General features: G+C 37.5%; 1 protein-coding gene across 2 annotated transcripts in view; it reads left to right on the top strand.

The window, feature by feature from the left end:
* Positions 1-6421: 6421 nt before the first annotated feature.
* LOC126384109 (fibrocystin-L-like) overlaps positions 6422-22841 on the top strand; it is a 62710-nt gene continuing 46290 nt past the window's right edge. Inside the window, exons 1-24 of one of the 2 annotated variants that reach the window (XM_050035015.1) lie at positions 6422-6505; positions 6727-6851; positions 7083-7160; positions 8816-8960; positions 9063-9171; positions 9283-9340; positions 9427-9520; positions 10271-10324; positions 10561-10634; positions 10746-10788; positions 11038-11108; positions 11860-11970; positions 13975-14067; positions 16138-16403; positions 16586-16677; positions 16813-16972; positions 18589-18724; positions 18990-19133; positions 19328-19482; positions 19709-19819; positions 20421-20570; positions 21074-21198; positions 21284-21447; positions 21689-21858. In XM_050035015.1, coding sequence (XP_049890972.1) covers positions 6797-6851; positions 7083-7160; positions 8816-8960; positions 9063-9171; positions 9283-9340; positions 9427-9520; positions 10271-10324; positions 10561-10634; positions 10746-10788; positions 11038-11108; positions 11860-11970; positions 13975-14067; positions 16138-16403; positions 16586-16677; positions 16813-16972; positions 18589-18724; positions 18990-19133; positions 19328-19482; positions 19709-19819; positions 20421-20570; positions 21074-21198; positions 21284-21447; positions 21689-21858 — 2658 coding nt within the window. In that variant the 5' untranslated portion in view covers positions 6422-6505; positions 6727-6796. The remainder of the gene's footprint in view (positions 6506-6726; positions 6852-7082; positions 7161-8815; positions 8961-9062; positions 9172-9282; positions 9341-9426; positions 9521-10270; positions 10325-10560; positions 10635-10745; positions 10789-11037; positions 11109-11859; positions 11971-13974; positions 14068-16137; positions 16404-16585; positions 16678-16812; positions 16973-18588; positions 18725-18989; positions 19134-19327; positions 19483-19708; positions 19820-20420; positions 20571-21073; positions 21199-21283; positions 21448-21688; positions 21859-22841) is intronic. The other variant, XM_050035016.1, reaches the window with a different exon arrangement.

Genomic DNA, 22841 nt, shown 5'->3' on the forward strand with positions numbered 1-22841 from the left:
GGAGGTTGAGCAAGATGAACTGGCGGTCACTGTCAACCTGATTAACAACATATCTTCCCCTGTTCCCCTTTTCACACTGTCACACTTCATGGAAAGAACTCGTCAGTTGAGCGTGCAGTCCTGAGATAATACTGACAGTGACAAGGGTATTTACACTTTTAGACTGTTCTAAGTTTGCTGCATGTGCAGTCTGAGAGCTTGTGTTTTGATGGTGTGCATTCAGTAAGTCCCTGTGTGTGGTTGTTGTATGATAGCTGTCAGTGCCTGGTTTTGCCAACACACACCCAAAACACTGAATTTTTACCGGTAAGCTGTGGTTTCCCCAGAGTTTTATCCCTCACACCCACACTACTTTCACCTCTTATCAGACTCATATTCACTTGATAGCTATAATGAAAACACAAGTTTCCACAGTATTTGTCTGCATTTTTTAAATCCAGCAGTTTAATATTTTGGGAAATACAATTATTAGCTTTATTGTTGACAGATGAGAAGCACAAAACTCTTTCTGTGTAACATGTTACAGTATATCTTCTTCATTTAATCGGTTCAAACCTCAAAATCTTGTGCATACCCGTAGTAATTAGTGTATTTTTCAATATTTTATTTTACTACATGTCTATAACTATGCAATGATAGAGATTGCTTTTTGCATTTTTAGGCTGCTTATTAAGCCTATACTCTAAAGCAAGTGTGACAACAAGTGTTTGTCTTTTTTTGTTTTGACATTTTATCAACAAAACAGCCGACTGAAAAACAACAATATTGTTCAAAATGACTTCTTTTGAAAGAAGACAATGAAAAGTATTGGATAAAATAGACTTTTAAAGAACAATCACTTGTTTTTCTTGTATACTGAAACATCTAGTTGTCTGAGAGGCTTAAGGCAAACCCAAAATAAACATCGAAAGATTTTCTCACATACTGTTAATGTCTTATCACTTGTCTTGCAATGGGATTTTGGTACTTTGGACCAAAACTTGTGTCCAGTAATTTCAACCAGAATCACTTAATGGTGTTTATAATTCCTCCGCAATTTGAGTCTCAACTTAATATTTGACCACAAACATGTAATCTAACACCTTCAGTGGAATAATAAAGGATGTGGCTTTAAATCTGCACCACAACTTCCCCAGAATCCTTCCTGAGCTGACAGGCTCACTGTTTGTCCTGTGATACTTTCTCATGTAGTTCTGTTGGTGTATCTCATCTCATGTGACCGAGATGATCTCATGTGTAGTGAGCACTGCGCAGTAATTGGTCATCAACATGACTTGTCTCTGCCAAAGTCACTATAACCCTGTCTCACTAATTGAAAGTTATTCCCCAATTTTAATCTGAACTGTAGAAACCAGAATATGCTGTCAAAGTATAGCAGCTCCTTTCCTTCTCTAATCCCATATGTTAGTGGTTGAAGTATCCTCCATTGAATTATGACTTTCCTAATACAGGTCTGAAACTCATAAGCATTACAGTGCTGCAACTCCTTTAAAATGTTGTATCTCACTTGATTTTATGATATATGGTTTAGCAATTCTATGATTGTATGATGTCGTGATTTTATGACTTTTTATGATTTATTTCATTTTGTGATTTTTTTTTCTAAAATTTTAAGATTTTTGGTTGTGCTATGATTAATGGGTGGTGGATTTGACAGAGAAAGACTACGAAGAGTTCTATGTGATTCACAGTGCCACAACTGGGTGGTGGATTCTAGTGCAGCTGTGGGCTGTACCCAGCACAGACAATATCCACAGTGAGGTTTACTCTTGAGAAGACATTCTGGGGTAATCTGAAGGACCCGTTATTTCAGTTAATTGGTGTATGCTGGTGAGTCTGTGCCCACTCTGGTTGTTATTGATGTCAGAAGGCCTAAGGTGACACAATAAGAAATACTATATGAGATTTTGATTAATGGGATCTTAAATCACCACCACTTTTAAATGAAAATTGTTAAATCAGTTGATCCTTGTTTTAATTTTAAATGTCCCTTTATATTGAATTGCCTTGTCTGTTTTATGCATATTATGTCAGTTTTCATGTGAAGCACTCCTTACAATGCCTTTGTTGTAAAGCATTTTGGGCTGCATTTCTTACATGAAAGGTGCTAAGTATAGCATAGGTTGTTTTTCATTGTCATTGTCTCCTCCTCTTGTAAAACAACACGTTTGATGGTTTAAGCTAAAAATGACAACAAAAGAAAGTGACATAACAACCATTATCTTCTTGACGTAACTGGTTGTGGGTCCTTGCTGTTTTTCTCATGGACATTCTGTAAGAATGCACAACATCTTTTCAGGCAATCGGCTTTTCCAGCCCAGAGGCACCTGTGAGCAACTGTGATGTGAGTTAAACATCTACCACACACCACCGTCCTCTATGTCAACAATTTTCTTATCACGGACCGTTTAAATAGAACAAATTAAGTCACACACCCCCATTTAAGATTTAAGATAAGATTTTGCTTCAGCAAACTCCATCTGAAAAGATTTTGGTTGTTAGATATGATTACAACAATGATTCTATAGTTGTTAAGATCATAACTGTGGAGGAAGTGGAACCTATGATCAGAATAGTCACTCTTATTACTTCTACTTACTCACATTGGACTCACTTCTATGGTAAATTGAATGGTAAAAAATTAACTATTTCCCTTATTTCTCCCTGGAACTCCCTCAAGGACCCCTGAGGGTCCCTGGACCTCAGTTAAGAACCATTCTTCAATGTAATAATTTATCAATAAATAAAATTGTAGTCAATAAACCCTTATCTAGCATGTATAACATATTTGATGGACCTAGGCAGCCTGTAAACAGTAGCACTGCAAAGCTACAGACCTACAAACTAATAGGCCATTTTGACTGAAGACATTCTGACACATCACAGTTCAAAAAGCATAGGGTAAATAAATGAAGCGTAGCCAAAGTTCAGTCAGGAAGACTCTCATATGCTCTCATTTCATTCAGAAATCTCTCTGCCTCTACTCTATCAGCTGACTATGGTCCTCACTCTAAATTAATCCAACCACGTTTGCCACGGTCTCCTTAAGCCAATCCTATAGGTGCTGTCAAGTTTAAAACCTTTCATTTCTCTGCTGCTGTCTGTTGTCATTTCATCATGAGCAGATGCAACCCTCCTCCACCCCATTCACCTCCAGTATTCAGCACATCCACTGCCCTGTCCTGCTCCTCATCCCATCATCCTCATCTTTCAGCCATTCCTCTCTTCACCTCCACCACCAGTGTCTAGACTCCATCGGGGGAATATTCCCAAATTAACCACAGCATCTCTACCCCTAAATATACACATCACGATGGGCTCTAATTGCGAAAGAACTTCTCACTTTTCATTTTTATTGTGCACTATGTAATAAGTTATTAGTCACTCTTAAAAAAGTCTCTCCTGATTGAACCAAATTAATATTAGCTAAGTTTAGGTGGCATGGTGATGCAGAGGTTAGCACTGTTGCCTCACAGCAAGAGGGCTCTGGGTTTGAATCTGTCAGCTGGCAGGGGCCCCTCTGTGTTTCTAAACACCAGTTTATTCTCACCATGATAATTTAAAACATCTGCTTTGATAAAGGCCTATTTTTTCCAATTATATTGTCAGCTGAGATGCAGACCCTATGTAACTATGCTGTCTGTTTCATGCCTTGAAAATAACTATCATTGTATTTATAAGCTCAGAAGGAAAAGGTGGTTTGGTGTAGTTTGAATATGAAAATGTACGAAATATGATTATGTTTTTGACTGAATAAAAAAGAGAAGCATCAACTTTTTCTTGTGTGACAACATTCCCCTGTCTCCCAGTGCTGACATATTCAGACATGAACACCACTTACTCAATCCAAATCCTTCTGTCATAACACATTTAACATATTTGAAATAATACACTGTAGGGTACAACACTGTATTTAGATTAAAGGATCCAAGAATTCAGAGGTTTTATGTGTCACATACGTGTAGTGAATGCAATGTTGTATAAAGCTGTGCAATACTTTTTTATCACATTACTTTTCAAAGACCTTAACAGTAATGTCTCACCACCACTTGAGGTTGCTAGTTGCAAAGTTGTCCTCCCTCTGTGTCAGCGAATCAGATTTCTGTCTCTGATGTCATTTTTTATGAGCTATAGTCCTGCCTGACAATGCATCAAACACAAAAAGTTGACATTTGCTTAAAAAATGTAAAGCCATTCAAAACTCCTAGCTCTTCACAGCTGTTATAAGAAAGAACAAGAGTCCACTGCCCCTTTAGCATCTCAGGAGGCCTATAATGATCATTATGCACCAGGAAAAACAAATGGTTAGTTGGTTGAAAACCTCAAGACAATGTTTCCCTAATTGCATTTTGGAGAGGTCAGGGTTTATAAATACAGGAAATGATGTAACTCTTCCTTATTCTCAGTAGAAGTGTTGAAGGAAATGAGGATATAAGTGATAAGAGCACAGACAAGACAATGACAAAGACCAGCTGTGATGACTAACACTGTGGTTACTGTAATAGTCTGATTTCTGTCTGTACAGCATGTCATGATTAACTAATAATACACTGCTACTTTGTATGTTATGAAAGGTCAGAGATTTCCTGTCTTTGGTTTGGTGTGCTTGGTGGTTGTTACAACATTTGGTGTTGAAATTACACATAGACACACCTGAGCTGCAGAGTGTTGTAATTCAGTTTATTGACACAATAGTCCACCTACATACAGCACATGTCAGATATCATTTATATAATTTATACAGCCATAATGTGTTTGATTTTACCATTAAAACATCTATAAAAATCGTATGGTATGTTGCACAATTTAAAAGCTTTTTATGTGTACATAAAGGTTGTGGACAAAATATCAGGAAAACCCGACCAATATTATACACTAAAATAAAAAGTTTAAAAAAAAAAAAAACAGCACAAAAAAACATAACACTGGGTTTTATGTATACCCGTATTTCTTTTTGTCCAAACTCTGTAATGCTCAGAATTTTAAGTGATGTAAGCTCAGAAAATATGGCCGCCTACTGTCATGACCTCTCTGGTAGTGATGTAATAGGCCAACGGTACCTCCTCTTGCTTCTTGTGTAGATTGCCTCCATGGGCCTCTGCTGCTAATGCATTCCCATACATAACATGCACTCAGGTTTTCTTTAACCCATACACTTTAAATGATTTAGGCTTTTGTCTTGATCCTTTTAGTTTTGTCTGATAATATGTCAGTTTTATACTCCAGTCCTAAAGAAACCTTACCACCTTTTAAATGTTTGTTTTCACAACTGAAATAACAGAATAAACTTAAACTTGAATTTGAAACTAGAAACCTCCTACCATTTTAACAATCTGACAAATGTGCCTCAATAATGGACATTTAAAGCATCGAGCTGTAATTTATTGCTGTCAGTAGTGCCATGTGTTCCTGTTATTTTGTCCACCCCTTGAACCATGTTTGTCTGTTTTGTCTTGTCACGAATATGTCCACCAGTGGCGTTGGGCCTGGGCGTCTGAGGCTTCAGCCCTAAATATATATATATACATTTAGAGATGTAGAGGAGTAGAATAAAGTAGCATAAAATGGAAATACTCAAGTACAAGTATATCAAAATGCTTTACATTTTAATGATAGCAGTTGCAAAGTATTTTGTTTCTACTCAATACTAATTACTAACAACTACTTCTAATATTTTTAACGTCACAATTCATATCTAAATACGTTAAATATGATGGTAGCGTGCATAAATAAACCATAAAAACAGAGCTTGGTCATAAATAAAATTCCCAGGGAACATCCCATGGACCCCCCTATAGAGTTCCAGGTGAAGCCTCCAATGTCCTAAATCCTAGTAACGCCCCTGTTGTCCACTTTCACAGACAACAACCAATACTGTGTTTATGTTTTGTAAATGTCACGTTTCTTACGATAAATGGTAGGTTGGACACAATAACTTGAAAACCAGTTTACTACAATCAAACAGCCCTGCAGTTAAACTGGTTTGCAGCACATGTACAGGTGTACAGTGGAAAGGTGGATGGGTTTTTTTCCCCAGTGATTTATCTGTTTCAGTGTTCGGTTTTTTTCCAGTCACTTTGACCAGGAAACATGGATGACTGACAGACTTCTGACCAATCTATTTTGGGCTTTTTATAGTTCCCCTACTTCCTCTTTACTCCCATCAAAGCCATGATTTAGATTCCCTTTCATCGAGCGTGCTACTCATCGTATTTTTTTGACCCAGCTGTCTTCCCTTATAGCTAATGAACAAATCTGGTTTGGTTAGATTTCAGCTACAGATCCAAACTGTGGTGACGGTGGTGACGCTAGTGATGGTGGTAGATGAACATGGCATCAGAATGGGTTGATCACACCAGTCTCCTCCCAGTTTCAGGTGACGGGCGGAGCACTGAGCTGTTTCACAAAGAGTTAGTGCGCTGTGCAGAGAGAAGGAAAAGGCAGTGTGTCTCTTGATCTTTGTGGACCATTGATACATCCAACAAATAAACGTCGTTTTCATCAGGTGGGCTTTATTCATTTTAAATCACGTTTTGATTTTGAAACATCAATATTTTAAACATTTCTTTTGATGGTTACATATTTAGTGGCATGTATTTAATCAATCAGTTTAATGGCTATAGCTGTGAAATATCCATGAAGGGATTTGCGTCATTCTGTGACAGGCAGTATAAAGGCTACTAAAGAAGTACGTTTGGTGTTAAATGTTTGACCGTTTCCCATCAGCTAACGGTAGGTTACAACATCAATTCAGACTGCAGGTGAAGCAGCAGGGAAATCTGGGAACACCTCCAGGATGGAGTCCCCGAAGAAGCTGGCGGCTCTCCTCCTCGCACTCTGGAGCTGCTGCAGTGAGTAACTACTTACAAAGTAGCCTATAGTAATAATAAAAGTTCATAAAATCTGCATTTTTTTCCTAATGAAATTCCTCGTGGATGTATGTTAGCGCCTCTTTTAATGCAGAAACTACCCACATTTCTTAACAAGTCACCACTAGCCAAATGCAAGGGGGAAAAGATCGTGCATGTTGTTTTATTTCTAACACACAGATCTTACATTAATGCATGCTGTGTTTATTTCAGGTGCTCAACGAGTTTCCTACATAACTCCACATATTGGCAGCGCCAATGGAGCAACACAAGTCGTCATTGATGGAGACGGTAAGAGATTTATTCCTCAGACAAAACAGGTTACAGTGTTCACAGGTTTGTTAATAGTAAGGGACTGTTCTTTACTTATCAGACAAGATGGGTGGCTGTGGTAATTTAGTATTTTATTTTGGGTTAGAATGAATAGATTCCTACAAAAAAAGGCAATTTCTGAAAAAAAAAAAAAGGCAAACTTCTCCCATGTGCGACTTATAGGGTTGGGCAATGTAACAAGATATTGTTATTAGATTTTGAATATTATAATATCATAAGTGTTGTCTTTTCGTGTTTTTAAAGGCTGCATTGCAATAAAGAGATGTTATTTTCTGAAATTACCAGACTGTTTCAGCTGTTCTATTGTTTGGCTTTTACCCACTTAGTCATTATATCCAGATTACCATAGGTGTAGATTTAGGGGGGCGCAGGGGACATATTCCCCTCAATACTTAGAACATATGCATCTGTCCAACGTAGTGTCATAGAACGGTTCTTATGATATCCTACGAATATGCACCCCACAAATGATGTTACGTCTTAAACATAAAGTAAAGGAGGTTAGGTTTAGGCAAGCAATGTTACTGTGGTTAGGTTTAGGGAAAGAAACATGGTGAAGACGTACCTTAAAATGACTCAAAGTTCACTTAAAGTTCACACAGTTCCAAACACGCATCTCCTGGGTAAAGTCGTAGGGGTAAGTCCACGGTTTAGTGACCCTTCCACCACCAACCCGCCTCATTACAAGACTGCTTGGGCCGCTTCTTTGTTTGCTCCCGTCAGTGTATTGGTCACATGATTGCAAACTTCCAAAATATGTGGTTTATTCACGAATTGCTGGCCCATGCTTACGTGGGAGATGTACATCTTTGGATGCATCCACTTTTCTTAGGAAAACATCAGAACAGTTTGTGTGAACAGCCTGATTTGTCGCCCCCCAATAAAAACATGAAAATAGCAAAAGCCTTTTATTTTTATGAAATTTAAGACATTTTCACCATAAACTGAAGCAGAAAATGAATTAATGTTTGCAGAAAAATTCACCAGAAAGCAGGTAATGAAGTATTTGATGCTCAAAATTTCCAAGGGGAGGACCTCAAACCAAACTTTTAATATGATGATTATTTATCAAAGATCTGATTGTGTACATTGTGTATCGCACATACTGGACTTTGCTGCTGCTGCTGTTAATGCTTGTACTCTCATCAGTTGTGCTTTTACATATATATATTTTTTATACTTAAAATTGCTTATATTTTGTAGTTATATTGTTTACATTTTATTAATGACCGTTTATAATCTCTCACATTTGTGCCTTATTCTATATGCAAATATGTGTGGGGTTTTTTTCTTTTTCTTTTTTTTAATGCACCATTTTAGGATGACACGTTTGCATTTCTGTTATGCATGCATAATAAAAATAAAGTTTTTAAATCTTTTGTAAATATTTTCTGAAAGCACCAACAGTCTACAAGATCGTTGCAATATCAATGCGAAGGGATTAGGTCAAAAATATCAGAATATTGTCTACGTATACCCCAGCCTTAGTGTGACTTGTGGGACTTAACTTCACCAGTTGTCATGATGCTAAACAAAATCCTCCAGGACTTTTTTAGTCTGTATGTATACTTCCTTTATCCAGCAAAAACATTTTGCATTTATTCTTTTTTGAGGTTTTGCCCAGGAGAACCAGTTCCAGCTCAATCCAGCAGACGACACTTTTGGCAACCGTGTGACCTTTGTGTCAGATACCAGGACAATCCCTTGTGATGTGGAGAGAGACTCAACACATGGCAACCGGATCACATGTTACACCAGGTAGCCTTACAGGCCAAGGGGACCCTTATTTAAGTAAACACATTTTTAATGAGTCACTTCATGCGTATATCTATCTGAAATGATTCATTTTGTCCATCACAGACCCATGCCGAATGATCACTATATGGTCCGTGTCAGTGTGGACGGTGTTCCCATCCCTAACAGGAATTTGTGCAATGGTGTGCCCAATTCAGGCAGCTGCAGCTTCTATGTAAGTTTGCAGCTCAAGCATCACAGACACCTTCACTTAAAAATCAATTCATCCTGCAGTCAAATTTGGATTTATTTTTTTTTAACCATTCCTATTTATAACTTTTCTCAGACTGTGTGGTATCGCACGCCTACTATCACCAAGCTGAGTCCACTCAGTGGTCCCCCAGGTACATATCTTTATATCTATAGCGTGCAGTTCATTTACAGAGTCCATATTCAGCTGTATATTTAACCCACCTCAAAATCACTACAGGCACCGTGGTGACAGTGCGAGGACGGATCTACACTAATGTGTATGGAAGCAACACTGAGAAGAGCTCCAATGGCCGCAATGTCAGATTTCTGAGGTATTAATAAAATAAAACAAATAACTTAAAATGTTCATATTACTGTAAAGCAGGGATACTCAACTTGCTTTGCCCTGGGGCCACTTGTGCAAAATGACAGGAGGCCGGGTCAGTTAATAGCATTATTAATATTATCAGTATAATAAATGAATCTCGTGTTTTCATCCTTTCAGTGTTTGCTGTCCTCACTCATCTTAGCCAGAAATGCTGAATTGGAGGCTTTAAAACAGGGATACACAAACCAATGGGTGATGGTCGCCCATCATTTTACAGTTTTTTTTTCACTCAGGCACTTTATTTATATTCAGAGTAAAAAAAAAATCCTAGTGTGAATCAGTCGGGTGTCACTGTAAAATAGAAAATGGCCAGCAGGCCACCCGGCACCCAATTGCAGGCCAGATTTGGTCCAAGAGCCATAAATTGCTTATCACTGCTATAAAATATCTAATCTCACCCAAGCATTAAAATATTTATTTTATTAAATGAGTGACATGTCTAGCTGCTGACTGTATGACGCCGGTATAGTGTCAATATCCTACTAAAGAAGGCTGACTGACCCAACAGTTGAAGTGATCTCACTGACATTTGTTCATTTGTTTTAAGATAATGTAAGACTGGGAGTTGCAGAAGAGGTTTATTTGCTTACTCATCAACTACCAGTGTCTTTAAACATTAAAATATACTGTTTAGATACAAACTCTCTCTTGTAATTGATCAGTGAATATGATCTTTTTTTTTTATATATTGCAGAGCCTACATGGGAGGGATGCCATGCGAGCTGCTCCAACCGAATTCAGATGAACTGTAAGTAATGTGTCTAATTGTAGATTACATTTAAATAAAATAACAGTAAAAACACAACAAAATGCACCACACTTTAGACATTAAACATATGAATTCAAGTTTAGATTTATCTCACAACTTCAGTTGCAGGGAAATATTTTGTGTGAAGTTGTGTTTAAAAAAAAGGAACCGTAATTAAATAAATACTTTTATAAATTTAGGTTACAGTATTAAATGTTTTCAAATATTTTTCATAGATATAACCTACGACTGGACTCTGAAACTTCTGTTTATGGAGAAATGAGCTGCAAAATAACGGGGACGTACATTGGTAAGTTGTTTTTGTTCATTATTACAGCTGCTCTAAATATACAATTAAAAAAAAGGTCAATTTTGAAACTGTACAACCTGTCCTTTAATAATTATGTTTTGTTTCCAACAGGACATCACAACATAAGTTTCATTCATGATGCTGATTATGGAAGGTAAACCACAGTTAAATCATTAGTCTTAACGTTAACTCTAATTTCTGTATGCCTTTACATTTGAACTTAAGTCTAAAGTTTTAATATGACATATATCATTTTATTGTTCTCTAAGCACTGTGTGAAAAATGCATAGATATTGAGAAAGAGACAGCTGCTGAAGATTTCCTCTTGGTGACAAATTGTTTCAATAAACAACAATGTTATTATATAAACAACTGTAATAATATGATTTTTTTTAATCCTTAGGAGTTTACCAGAACAAAAGCTGTACATGGTTTCAGCTTTGAACAAGTTCTCCATGTTTCAGACCCATGCAGGTACGGGACAGGGGACAGGGACAGGAATACATTTGTTCCAGTCCAGTCTCATAGAAATACGTGACGTGACATAGACACAAAATCTTAGCAGCGCATTGCATAGTTGTCTGCATGAAATGTGTTAAATTATGCGTTGGCATGAAAACAATGCCAATGCAAAGTCAGAGAGGTCCTCAGCGCTGTTATATTTTATGTATGTGATGCAGGAGGTTTTCTACCCGAAGGTTATTGTAAAAACATTGTGACAGGGTCAGCATATTCTAAGGTAATGAAAACACAATTATTTTCAGGTGATTATAAACCAGTGAAAACTGTTAAATACTATTTCTGCCAACAGATGCCCCTTAATACTACACACTGGACCTTTAACCAAGTATTTTATGTTCACTAAACCTAGCCCAACTGCAGTTGTTTCACAACGAAGCTACAACAGTTTGTAATAGACTTTGCATTAGTATGATTTGTGTGTTGCCAGCATGTAATTTTAACACATTTCGTGCCCAATTCAATTCAATTTTATTTATAAAGCCCAATATCACAAATCACAATTTGCCTCAGAGGGCTTTACAGCATACGACATCCCTCTGTCTTTTGGACCCTCACAGCGGATAAGGAAAAACTGCTGCATAATGCATTGTTAAGAGGTCGTTCACGTATTTCTGTGAGACTGTGTTGTTGGTTCATCATAAAGTACTTTATCTGTAGTATTTATTCTTATTACAGTGAAGTGTTTGTTATGTCTCTGGTTCAGAGGTGACAGGAGTCTCCCCATCCACGGGCAGTGTCATGGGTGGAACCCTGTTGACGATCCACGGTCGCTATTTCGACGAAACTGATCACCCAGCACGTGTTCTTATTGCAGGTAACCAGAATGGAAACTTTCCACTCACCAGCTGAAGCCAGTTTCCAACTCCGTGACAACTTTTCTGATATATTCACACAGTACAGAGTGTTCAAAGAGCATGAACGGACGAATGTGACGCATTTCCACAAAACAAAACCTAACCCATTGTTGGGGCCTAAAGGCGTGCAATGGTGATAATCCTCTTTAACACAAACAGAAGCTGTGCACGCTTTGACAACAAACAAATTGAAAAAAAAAAACAGAGTTGTCGCACGACAGACAGGAAAGAATCTTTTTAAGCTGAGAGACACAAAAGACCATGACAAGTGAGCTGTTACATTCTTACATCAGATGTCATGCGTCATTTAATGTTGTTGACTTAAAATAAAAGAACATGTTTGACAGGACAGGAATGAATCGGCACTTTTCGACACGCTCATACAATCTGGCATGTAATCACATTTTCATTTTATTTTATTTTATTTTATTTATTTATTTGTTTATTTTTGAAAATGGGACCGAACATATTAATGAACATTAACAATGTAAATATGTAAGAGATTGTAGCCAAGCGGCTAATTTCCACCCCTTGTCCCATTGGCAGGTAGGTGTTCAGGGAGAGAAAGAGAAGAGAGAAAGGGAAGGACATCAAAGCAAGTAGAAGTATAACAGAGGAGAATAAGGCATGGCATAGCAACAAGAAGACATGATAATGACAGTGCTGACAGTGTAGCTGAGCTGGGGACAACATTATATAGTTAGTGAAATTCTATTGCGCCCGTACAGTTATAAAGTGCATGTGCTGAAAATTCATATTAGGAAGTCCATAAAAAATCCACAAAATATCATATCAGAAGGTCCATATAAAGTGGCAATTGTGCATGCAAGTACTGGATTATTATTGCAAAAATGCCCGGTAAAGTGAAAAATGCTGTAACTGACTCTCCATAATAAAGTGCTTGAAGTGCTTGAATGTCCGGTAAAGTGCAAGATGCTATTGCTGGCTGTCCAAGATAAAGTGCTTGAAGTGTTTGATTTTGAAATGCTTGATTGCCCATGATAAAGTGATAGATTGCATTTCATTCTTAAAATAAGACAGAACAGGACGAGAGTCATATACTATAGATGGTTACATAACAATGGTTGTACAACAGATAACAAGCATACAATTCACATTGTAAAGATGGCACTAGATATTAATATAACCAGATACAGAACCCAGAGATACAATTTCAAGTGGCAGTGCACAAGTCCAAAAATTAAGTATGCCTATTCATGTAACTGACCTAATCAGATTTTTCAGACCTTCATGTCCTCAAAAAAATGTTTTAAAGTTAGAAATCTTAAAAACATCCAACAATGGTTCCAAATTTTGATCATCTGTACAGCAGACTATTTAGGTTTTTTAAGAAATTCTATGAAAATTTGACACACAGAGGGACAGTAAAGATTTTTTAAATGGGGTTTGAATGTGTTAGTTTGTTTTAATTATTGCGTGACTTTAGTGAAACTGAACTACCCCTTTAAAACACTCAAGTCACACAACAGTTAAAACAAACTCTTGCATATGGCCTCACTTGAAAAAATCCAAACTGTCCCCATTCATGGTTGTGATCAAAGAGAGATTTTTTTATTTTATTTTATTTTATTTTTTGAAGCCCAGAGAAGCAAAATTATGTATTTACTTAGTAGAATAGAGGCAAAGATTAATTTGTGTGGCAAACATTTTATTCTGGCTCCTCTCCTGTCAAGGATCTCTTAACCCCCAGGTTGGAACCACCACTGATGTAGGCCTACTATAAAATAGAACACTAACAACCAAACATGTAACGACAAAATATTATGAAACAAAATATCACAAATAAATTGATAAAATATGGACATTGCAATAATTAGAGGTAATGGAACAACGCAACAAGCAAGAAGATGATTACAACAACTGTACTTTGTGTCTGTGCTATTGTGTCTTTGTGTTTGTTACTGTGAGTTGCTGTCAGTCACTGATGTTTGAGTTTTCCTCAGGCCTGCCGTGTGAAATCCAGAGTGTCTCTGATGACAGAATTACGTGCAGGACCGCCAAACACGCGATGAACAACAACATGACAGTCTACCCAGGTCAGAACACACCTCTTCTCCTTCTGGTCTTTTGTCTTTTGATGTGATGCAACCAATGTTCTTGATCCATCCTGTTGATTTGTCATTGTGTGGTAGCATTATTCAAAACAAAGTATTAACACCACCTGACAACTCAGCCACTGGAAGAATTCAAAGCATCTCTCCTGGTTGTCTGGAAGATGATGATCCCATCACTTGTCGCAGTTCATCACACCTAGAGGCTTTGATGGAGGCTTTGGTGTGCTGTGTACTGTAACAAGATAACCTGTTATCTGATTGTGACAGAACCACATATTTTTGATCATATGTCATGGGAAGGACTTTTATAGAGCTGATGTCAGTAGCAGATACATACACTGGTAAACAAACAAGATAAACATTTAAAGTCATCTTGGCTGACTGAAATCAAACAGTAAGCGTATAAATTCCTTGCTTTTTATATAGTTTCGACTGTAAGAAAAGTGCGTCAGAAAAGTTATCGCTCCGGAGTGCTCCATGTAATTTGAATGTATTCAAGTATGCAGTATGCAAAAGAGTGCTCCAACTACAAGCTTGTGTTCATGTTGGATTCTACAAACACTGTTAAATTGCAAAAGAAACAAAAGCTACTTACACCTGTGGATATATTCAACATTTACTCCTTATATTTTCTAGGAGTTGGACAGTTTGCCATGCATCTGTTGAATGATAATTTCTGAGTAGAAATGCAACTAGCTATAGTTTCACATGCGATTATTCTGCTGATTATTTTCTTTATTGATTCATTTATAGCTTTGTCCATAAAATGTCAGAAAATAGTGGAAAATGCCCAATATAATTTCAGAAAACCCAAATGACTTATTATGTCCTTCCAGTAATCCAAAACCCAAAACTATTTAATGCTATCATAAATTTGAAATAACAGCAGTGAATTCTCACATTTTAGCAACTGTAACCAATGTTCAGCATTTTTGCTTAAAAAATGACTGATAAAAGATTATCAAATAGTTTAAAGGTCCAGTGTAAAGGATTTAGGGGCATCAGTTGTCAGAAATGTATATATGATATTCATAACTATGTTTTCATTAGTTTATAATCACCTGGAAAAAGGAATCACTATGTATTTTAGGGGTTTTCAATTAGCAATTTTGGCTGAGTCAAACCATGCAGCACAGATTTATGTTTACTATGTGAGCTTTAACATGCCGAGCTGTGTGAGATGCACCCGAAATGGACCATCTCATCAACTGCAGCCAACCCCCGATGACCCAATTACTTCCCCTGAATAAAGCATGTGTTGCAAGACTCAGCTCATGTCTGTCTGCACAAGAGACCAAAGAGAAAAACTTTTTTTTTTTAAAGTCTCTGTATGTTCAGCTCTCAGTGCTTTCATAGCTCCTAACTGAATAACTGCAGTTTATAGTTTAGTTTCTCTCTTGGGTCCCTGTTTGTACTTCAAGATATCTGCTTTATTTTACTGTTTCAAGTTTGCTTTCATTTGTATAGGAGTTATGTTAAGTTACAGCTGATGAAAACTCAACGTTTCCTTATTTTGCTGCTTCACAATAAAAGCTTTTACTTGATATAACAGGGGACTTTTATTTTGAAGAATTTGTTTATAGAATATTGATAGAATATGAAAATTTATAGGAAATGGAGTGTGATAATCACCAAATTAGCAGAACTTTGTCAGCAACTTTGCCTCAATAAAAAAAGAGTCACAGGGAGGAAGAGTAAAAGCAGAAACAGCCACAGTGAAAAGTTAGATTAACAGCTGCAGACAACAGGCTCAACAGCATATTAACAAGGCACTTTAGCCGTGGATCAGCCCGCTACTTTTAAACGTCATAACTCAAGCTTAGCCATCATCAGACAGTACCATTTGCATTTTCTCATCCCCATTGTAGTTCTCCTGCTCATTTGGCACACTGGAGAAGTTTCAGCACTGCAACCTCAATAATTGTTGCTGCTAAATCCTACACACTGGACCTTTAATCTACTGTTAGTCGACTCATTGATTCCTTGATTAATCAACTAATCGTTTCAGCTCGTATTTTGATACACCACCATTTATTTCCATTTTTAACCCAGGTGGAAGAGGCTTGAAGATGGAGGTGTGGAACCAGACAAGACCCAGATACCTAACTGACATTTGGGGCTACAATGAGAACACAACTGGATACTGGACACAGCAGATCAACTCCACGCCCCACATCTTTGATTTTGACCTTAATGATTTTAGTTCAAAAGTCAGTGGCTTCTTCGTCCCTCCAGCCAGTGCCAACTATACCATGTACCTCCACTGTGACGACCGATGTGAGCTCTACCTTAGCAACTCCAGCCGCCCGGAACACAAGGTATGAAAAGAGTTTGAATCAAAATGAATCCGGCCTACTGGTTTCAAATCACACCATGTTTCCATCTTAAACAAACAAAGATAACTCAAGAAATTTAGATGTTGTATTATTTTGTGATAAAATCCTCATATCTTTCCTGCTCATTTTTTTTCTTCGTTTTTTTTTAATAACCTCCACCTCAGGTTAAAGTTGCGTATCAGACAGGTTATGTCACAAATTTCATGAGAAGGGACTCACAAAAATCTGAAGTACTGGCCCTAGAGGCAGGAAAACAGTAAGTATATGACTCTAATGGCTCTAATTAGCTCTTAAAAACTACTGCTCATTAATTCATAGCACACCGTATTCATCATAGTTGTGAACTCATAGTTTCCCTTGAAAATGATTTAATAAACTATTTGTCCTGTAGCTACTACATTGAAATTCTGCAGCAAGAATATGGAGGCGCAGCCAGTCTCAACGTTGGCTTATTCCAAGGGGAGAGTTCCTTTACAGAAGACCTGACGTACCATGCTATCAACGAGGTTCAGAATATCGTGGCTGAATATGACGTGTATGATGAAACACAGGTATGTAGTTGCTTACCTTATGTTAACCTTTGGCTGTTTGCTAAATATGAAGCTAAAGCCAGGAGACTGTTATCTTAGCTTAGCATAAATACTGGAAACAATGCTCTAGCCAAGGGAGCTCCTGACCGAGAAATAGTGCAGCACATACAGTAACTTTTTAAGCTTCAGATGTTGTGTGAATTAAAACAAACAATAGAATGGTGCAGGAGTGAGTCCCTTTAGCACTCCTGCATCCCTCGTCTTAAATTCAATGGTTTATTGAAAGGGATTTTGGTTAAATGCCTGAATTATGGTCGGTGGTTAGCCCAAGCTCAAGAGACTTTCACATTTTGTTCTACAACATAAGATATGTCAGTAAATACACCACTTGTACATTTTAAAGACTTTACATGTCCTGAAAATGACTGTTGCTAACAAGTGGCTAAATGAGACTACAGAATGTCATCATGCCAGACATGACTGTTGTGTAGTTTGTGTAGCCTACAGCCTAACATTAGCTATTTACTACTGGCATTTGCATTTACGCTTTAAAAACAATCATAAAAGTAGTGTTCATTTGTGAAGATTATCTTGATAAACATAAACTTCTAAGTCTTATAAACGTTTGTTTACCACAGAGCCTATTTTCTGTACTAATCCAAAATCCAATGGAAAAATTCCATTGACTTTTTGACGAGAGAACCAGGGCGATGCTATAACTTCAGCGGACACCTATAAAAAAACTATCCTAGCTGTTAGTGAGCTGTTACTGTAGCAGACTTTTTAGCCTGTGTCCAGAGCTAGTTAGCAGCTACCCTATTTCCAGTCTTGAGCAGCGTCTCCTCTCCTCTTGCCTATCCCACACCTACAATACTGCACAATGAAAGAGGAAAGAGGGTGAGAGACCCCGGGCTGATGGCAAAAGAGCCGTCAACTGCGATTAGTCTTAGCACCATGTATGGGAGTGAATTATAATATATATATATCTCTTTTCCCCAAATGGTCTGATTGAGTTGCTAAATTTGAAGTCGCTAAGTGGGTCCAAACAGTCACTTGATCTAGCAGAAAAAGTCGCCAAGTTGGCAATACTGAGTTTACAGTGAAACAAAAAAACGGTATTTTCCACCTCTCAAGCTTCCTTTGGTCAGTACAAAGAAATTAACTATTATGAATTACTGTGCTCTCTAAAATGCATTTTTAAACACTTCTGTTAAAAGCAGCTAATGACAATTAAGCATGAACAGGTTTCTGTCTTTCCTCTTATAAGTTAGGGCTTTATCTGACCTTCTTTCTGGCGGTTTTGAGCTTCACAGTTGCATTTTCTAGAGGCAGAGATACAGATGTCTGTAGTCATTGCAGACCTTAACTGCATTTTAAGCAAAGAATGCTGCTTTTCTTGGCTAGAAACATTTGTGCTCTCCTGCTGTTAAAATGCTAGCATTATTGCTAAATTATTGCTCCCTTCACCCTCATGTTGATGTTATTGTAACTCACATTTGCTCCCCAAGGTTTGTTAAGTCATTTTGAAGAATGTAGGAAATTATAAATTATAACAAGTTGAGGTAAAGTGGGTACAACATTTAACACCTGTTTCTCACTTTTGTACCCCACCTTTACTCACTGTCACTGTTAACCAGGTGGTGACCTTTGATTCCTGGCCCAGCGGTGTTGCTACAGTCAAAGAGGTCCAGAGGGTTACCGTTAACAGCAACTGTACCAGCCCTCTTTGTGGAAGCACCTTCTTCAGTCTCAGCTACGGAGGTGCAATGACAGGTAATGAGCTTTACATTTAATTCATTTAAAAAATAATAATTTGTTGCGTTTGTGTTTTGCACATTAATATGATGAAAGTACAACTACTGTTGTTCAGCATCCACAAATAATCACAATCACAAACAATCACCATAAAATATCACGGCTGTATACATGTTTGGAAGCTATGAAAGTAAAACCTGTAATCTCTAATCTAAAGAAATTGCAGTATATACCAGCCATTTTGCTTGTTCATAAACTATGTTTTTTTTTCTCTTTTTTTTAGGGCCGATTCCAGTCAGCGCCTCAGCAGATATGGTGGAAGCATCCTTAAACAGACTTTGGTCCATCAAACCCGACACAGTCCAGGTCACCAAACAGGACGACAGCCAAGGATCTCACTACACAGTCACATTCAATTCTAACAGAGGTATGAAGAGACAGAAAATAACTAGTCACAGAAAAACTGGATGCTTTTGCATTTGTGTGGTTGTTACACTTCATTCACATGCATGTTTGTAACTGACTATTACACTGTATGGTATATCTGTACCTGATTGTATTTGTAGTTTTATCAGCAGAAGTGCAATAAATGAATTGATCAGCTGTCTTTTTTGCCTGCAGGAGATTTTGAACTTCTTCATGTTAAGGTTTATGGTGCAGACACCATTGTCACGGTTGCTGAGATGACAAAGGGCAGAAGCAACATGGAGACCTTCACTCTGTTGTGGGGGGGGATCCCTACAGAGCCCATCGCCTTTAATGCAAATGAATCTGAGGTTTGTTGTTGTGTGTAAAAATGTCTCTCTGTGTGCTCAGATACAGTATCTATAAGCCTTATCCTCTCTCTACTCTATAGTTTCATAATCATTACTTAAACTATTTCTAAACTATATTGTCAGAATAGATTCTCATGTTGGACTGAAGTTATTGCAGATGTGGCAATCTGTGTAGAAATTGATATTAAAAGTAGAAACAATACTAAAATCCAGTTTGTGTAAACAGGTGCAGTTGGCTCTGGAGGACATGATGAAAGCCAAGTGTCCTGAGGAGATCCTGACCACTGAAGGAACTGATGTGAAATACTTCAACGACTTTGAATATGACAATTCTCAGGTCAGTTAGGACAAAATAACAGATTTATTTTTGTTTTTATTAACTGTCATCTGTAATTTTAAAGTAAGTGACACAAAACCCTACTATGAGAAATGTGACAAGCATTTGTTTTAAATGGTAACTATGGTATTTTTCAACGTGGGCCCTACTTTCCCATGTTTTTGTGTCTGAGTGACTAATGGAGACAACAATTTTTGGAATTGGTCCAGTTTTGAGCCAGAAGGCTGCAGCCGGCAGCTACAGGCTGCAATGATGCCAATTTCCTGGCTGTTTCTGGGTAAACAAAAAGGCTCTTACTCTTTAACAAAAAGGTCTCTCTCTGAGGGATCCTTTCCATAATGTTGTCAGACAATAAAAAAAGAAAACCATTATCTGTCAGTGGAAAAAAAAGAAGCACTTCTAGTGGACATAAATTGCCCAGAGTAGTTACATTGCAGTCTGTTTTGCTGCTGCCAGCTGCAGTGGTCTTGCTTGATACTGGACCAATTTCAGAAGTTTTTTTGTTTAAACACTCCTTTTACTTCTTTGAATTAGCTCACAGAACTTAAATCTGTAGACAACATCTAATTTTGGATCTTTTCTGATTTCTTGCATTCACCAGTTTATCACCACCGCGGAAGGGACTCCAGTGAAAAACTCTGCTTTCTGTGGCCTGTGGTCGCTGAAGAACGCTCAGGTTCTTTTCAAGAAGAGTTATACCACAGAGTCTGGTGGCAGCTACGGATCAGTTTCACTGAACAGACATCCCATGGTAATACTCACAACTGCTTTACTTTTTGTCCATTTTAGGGCTGCAACTAACAATCATTTTCATTGATTAATCTTTTTATCAATGAAATATGAGGAAACAGTGAAATCATGCCCTGTGTAATTTCCCAGAGCCCAAGGTGACGTCTTCAGATGGTATGTTTTATCTGACCAGTAGTCCAAAAATCCAAAACCAATCTGTTTATTATCATGCATGGCAACTATAAGCATCTAATTGTCACATTTAAGAAGCATGTCACCCGCAAATGTTTGGATTTTTTTCTTAGAAAATTACTAAAATAAATCAAAATCATTGCCAATTAATTTTCTGTCAGTCGACTAATCGTTTAATCGGCCTCTAGCTTATTTTGTACAGCTGGTTAGATGGTTGGATGAAGAAAGTAGCTGATAAATGTATCTAAACATGCAGGTATCTAATTAAATCTTTGCTACCACTGTCTCTAAAAGGCTACTAAACTGTGACTTACCCTTTATCTTTCCTCGCAGCTTTGCTTTGCATACAGGGGAATGTTAAAGGATGAAGTTGGAATGAAGTTCACTTACCGCAACATCCAAGGCACAATGCATACAGAGACCGCAAAGATCAGCACTCTCTTCACTAAAGGCCACAAGTCAGTAGATGCCATGGAGTCCTTTTAATTTGTCAGATACATGCAAACTTTTCATCCACTTATAAAGGTGATTATTTCTTGACAGATGGAGTTATAAATGCATGGACCTGCAGAGCTCCCTGCAGACAGAATACATTGGAAGCGAATACAGTTTGCACGAGTTTTACCTCTACAAAGACATCTCTGGTGAAGATTTCTATGTGGATGCCGTTCACATTGGAAAGCGGCCCACCACAGTTGATGAAAATGGTATGCAGCTAGATAGTAATTTTGAATGTTCTTTAATGTTGAAGCCAACTGTGCATTCGGACAACATTTAATTATGTTGTCTGCACATTGTTTGTAACAATTCAGCATTGTGGAGCATGGGAATGCCTTTCCCTTAATGAAATGTGATATTGATGTGTAACAGTAGGACTGTGCAGATGTTTTTCTCTAATATCAAGACTTAGATGTTCAGCAGTTTGTTTTTTGCATTGTTTTCTTACAGTTGTACCCCACAAGAGGAGACCTCCACCCTTTGAGTTCTCAGGTCGTTCCTTCGAGATGATCACTGTTACCAAACACACACCCACTGCTTCACAGATCAGCTACGAGATTACAGCCACACCGGATGACTGTGCCTTTGATTTCCCACTGCTAGAAGTTGCCTTCATGCAGGTAATGGATTAATTGAATTTATCTAACAGTGTTATATTAAAACGTTATTTTTTTAACCTACATATATTTATTCTTTGGATAGCAGTGTAGACTGCAGAAAAACACAGATGTACTGTCCAGACAGTTTAGGTTCATCTTGTTATTTAGAGCCATGAAATTCAAAGTTTGGCAAGGTGTGGCTCTTAAGGTTAAGCTGAAGAGAAGTAAAAAAGGGGCAACCACCTGTCAGTTATTCAGACATTTCCCAAAACATCAACTCATGAGCCTCAATATTTCTAAATGGAACAATATTTACACACATATGAAAGACAGTGTTTCTAGCTGTTGAGATCCTAACTTCTTGATTTAAAAAAATGTGTCAAGTGTTGAGTTATGTCAAGGCAGTAATTATAATATATAGTGGGGACAACCCCACTGGTATTGACCAATAGTGCTCATGAAAGTGATAAACTAATGGTAATGTCTTTATTATGTTATATATGTCAGATAGCCTATGTGATGTCTGAGTGAAGTGTCAGTCAGTTATGTTACATGTTTAATTTATATAGACAATAGTAGCTAATAGTCTACTGTAAATAAATAAAGTATGAAATTAGTTTTCAAATTTTGAAATTTGAAAATTTGGCAGATTTGTGCCCCACCAATGTTGACTCCATGGCTACGGCCTTGAGGTATGCTGGGGCTTTCCCATTTGCTTCAGTACAGTCAGAGTCTGTTGGCTTAACAATGTGGAGTCTCTAATCTGCCTGGCTTGTGTGTCTTGGGAAATAAAATCCACACAAAGGAAGGGCTGGGGCCAGAAGACTTTCAGCTATGACGCAACTGCACCAAACTCTGAACCAATAAAATAGACAAAAAGCCAATACAAGCATGTAGTAAATTGTAGGATTTATCCCAATAAAATTCTTTTTAAAAGCAAAGACAAGAACTTTCCACAAGAAAAAACCAGGTGTCCGATTTAAAGGAACATATTCAGCAGTGTG

Source organism: Epinephelus moara, chromosome 22, assembly GCF_006386435.1.
Source record: "Epinephelus moara isolate mb chromosome 22, YSFRI_EMoa_1.0, whole genome shotgun sequence".
NCBI lineage: Eukaryota > Metazoa > Chordata > Actinopteri > Perciformes > Serranidae > Epinephelus > Epinephelus moara.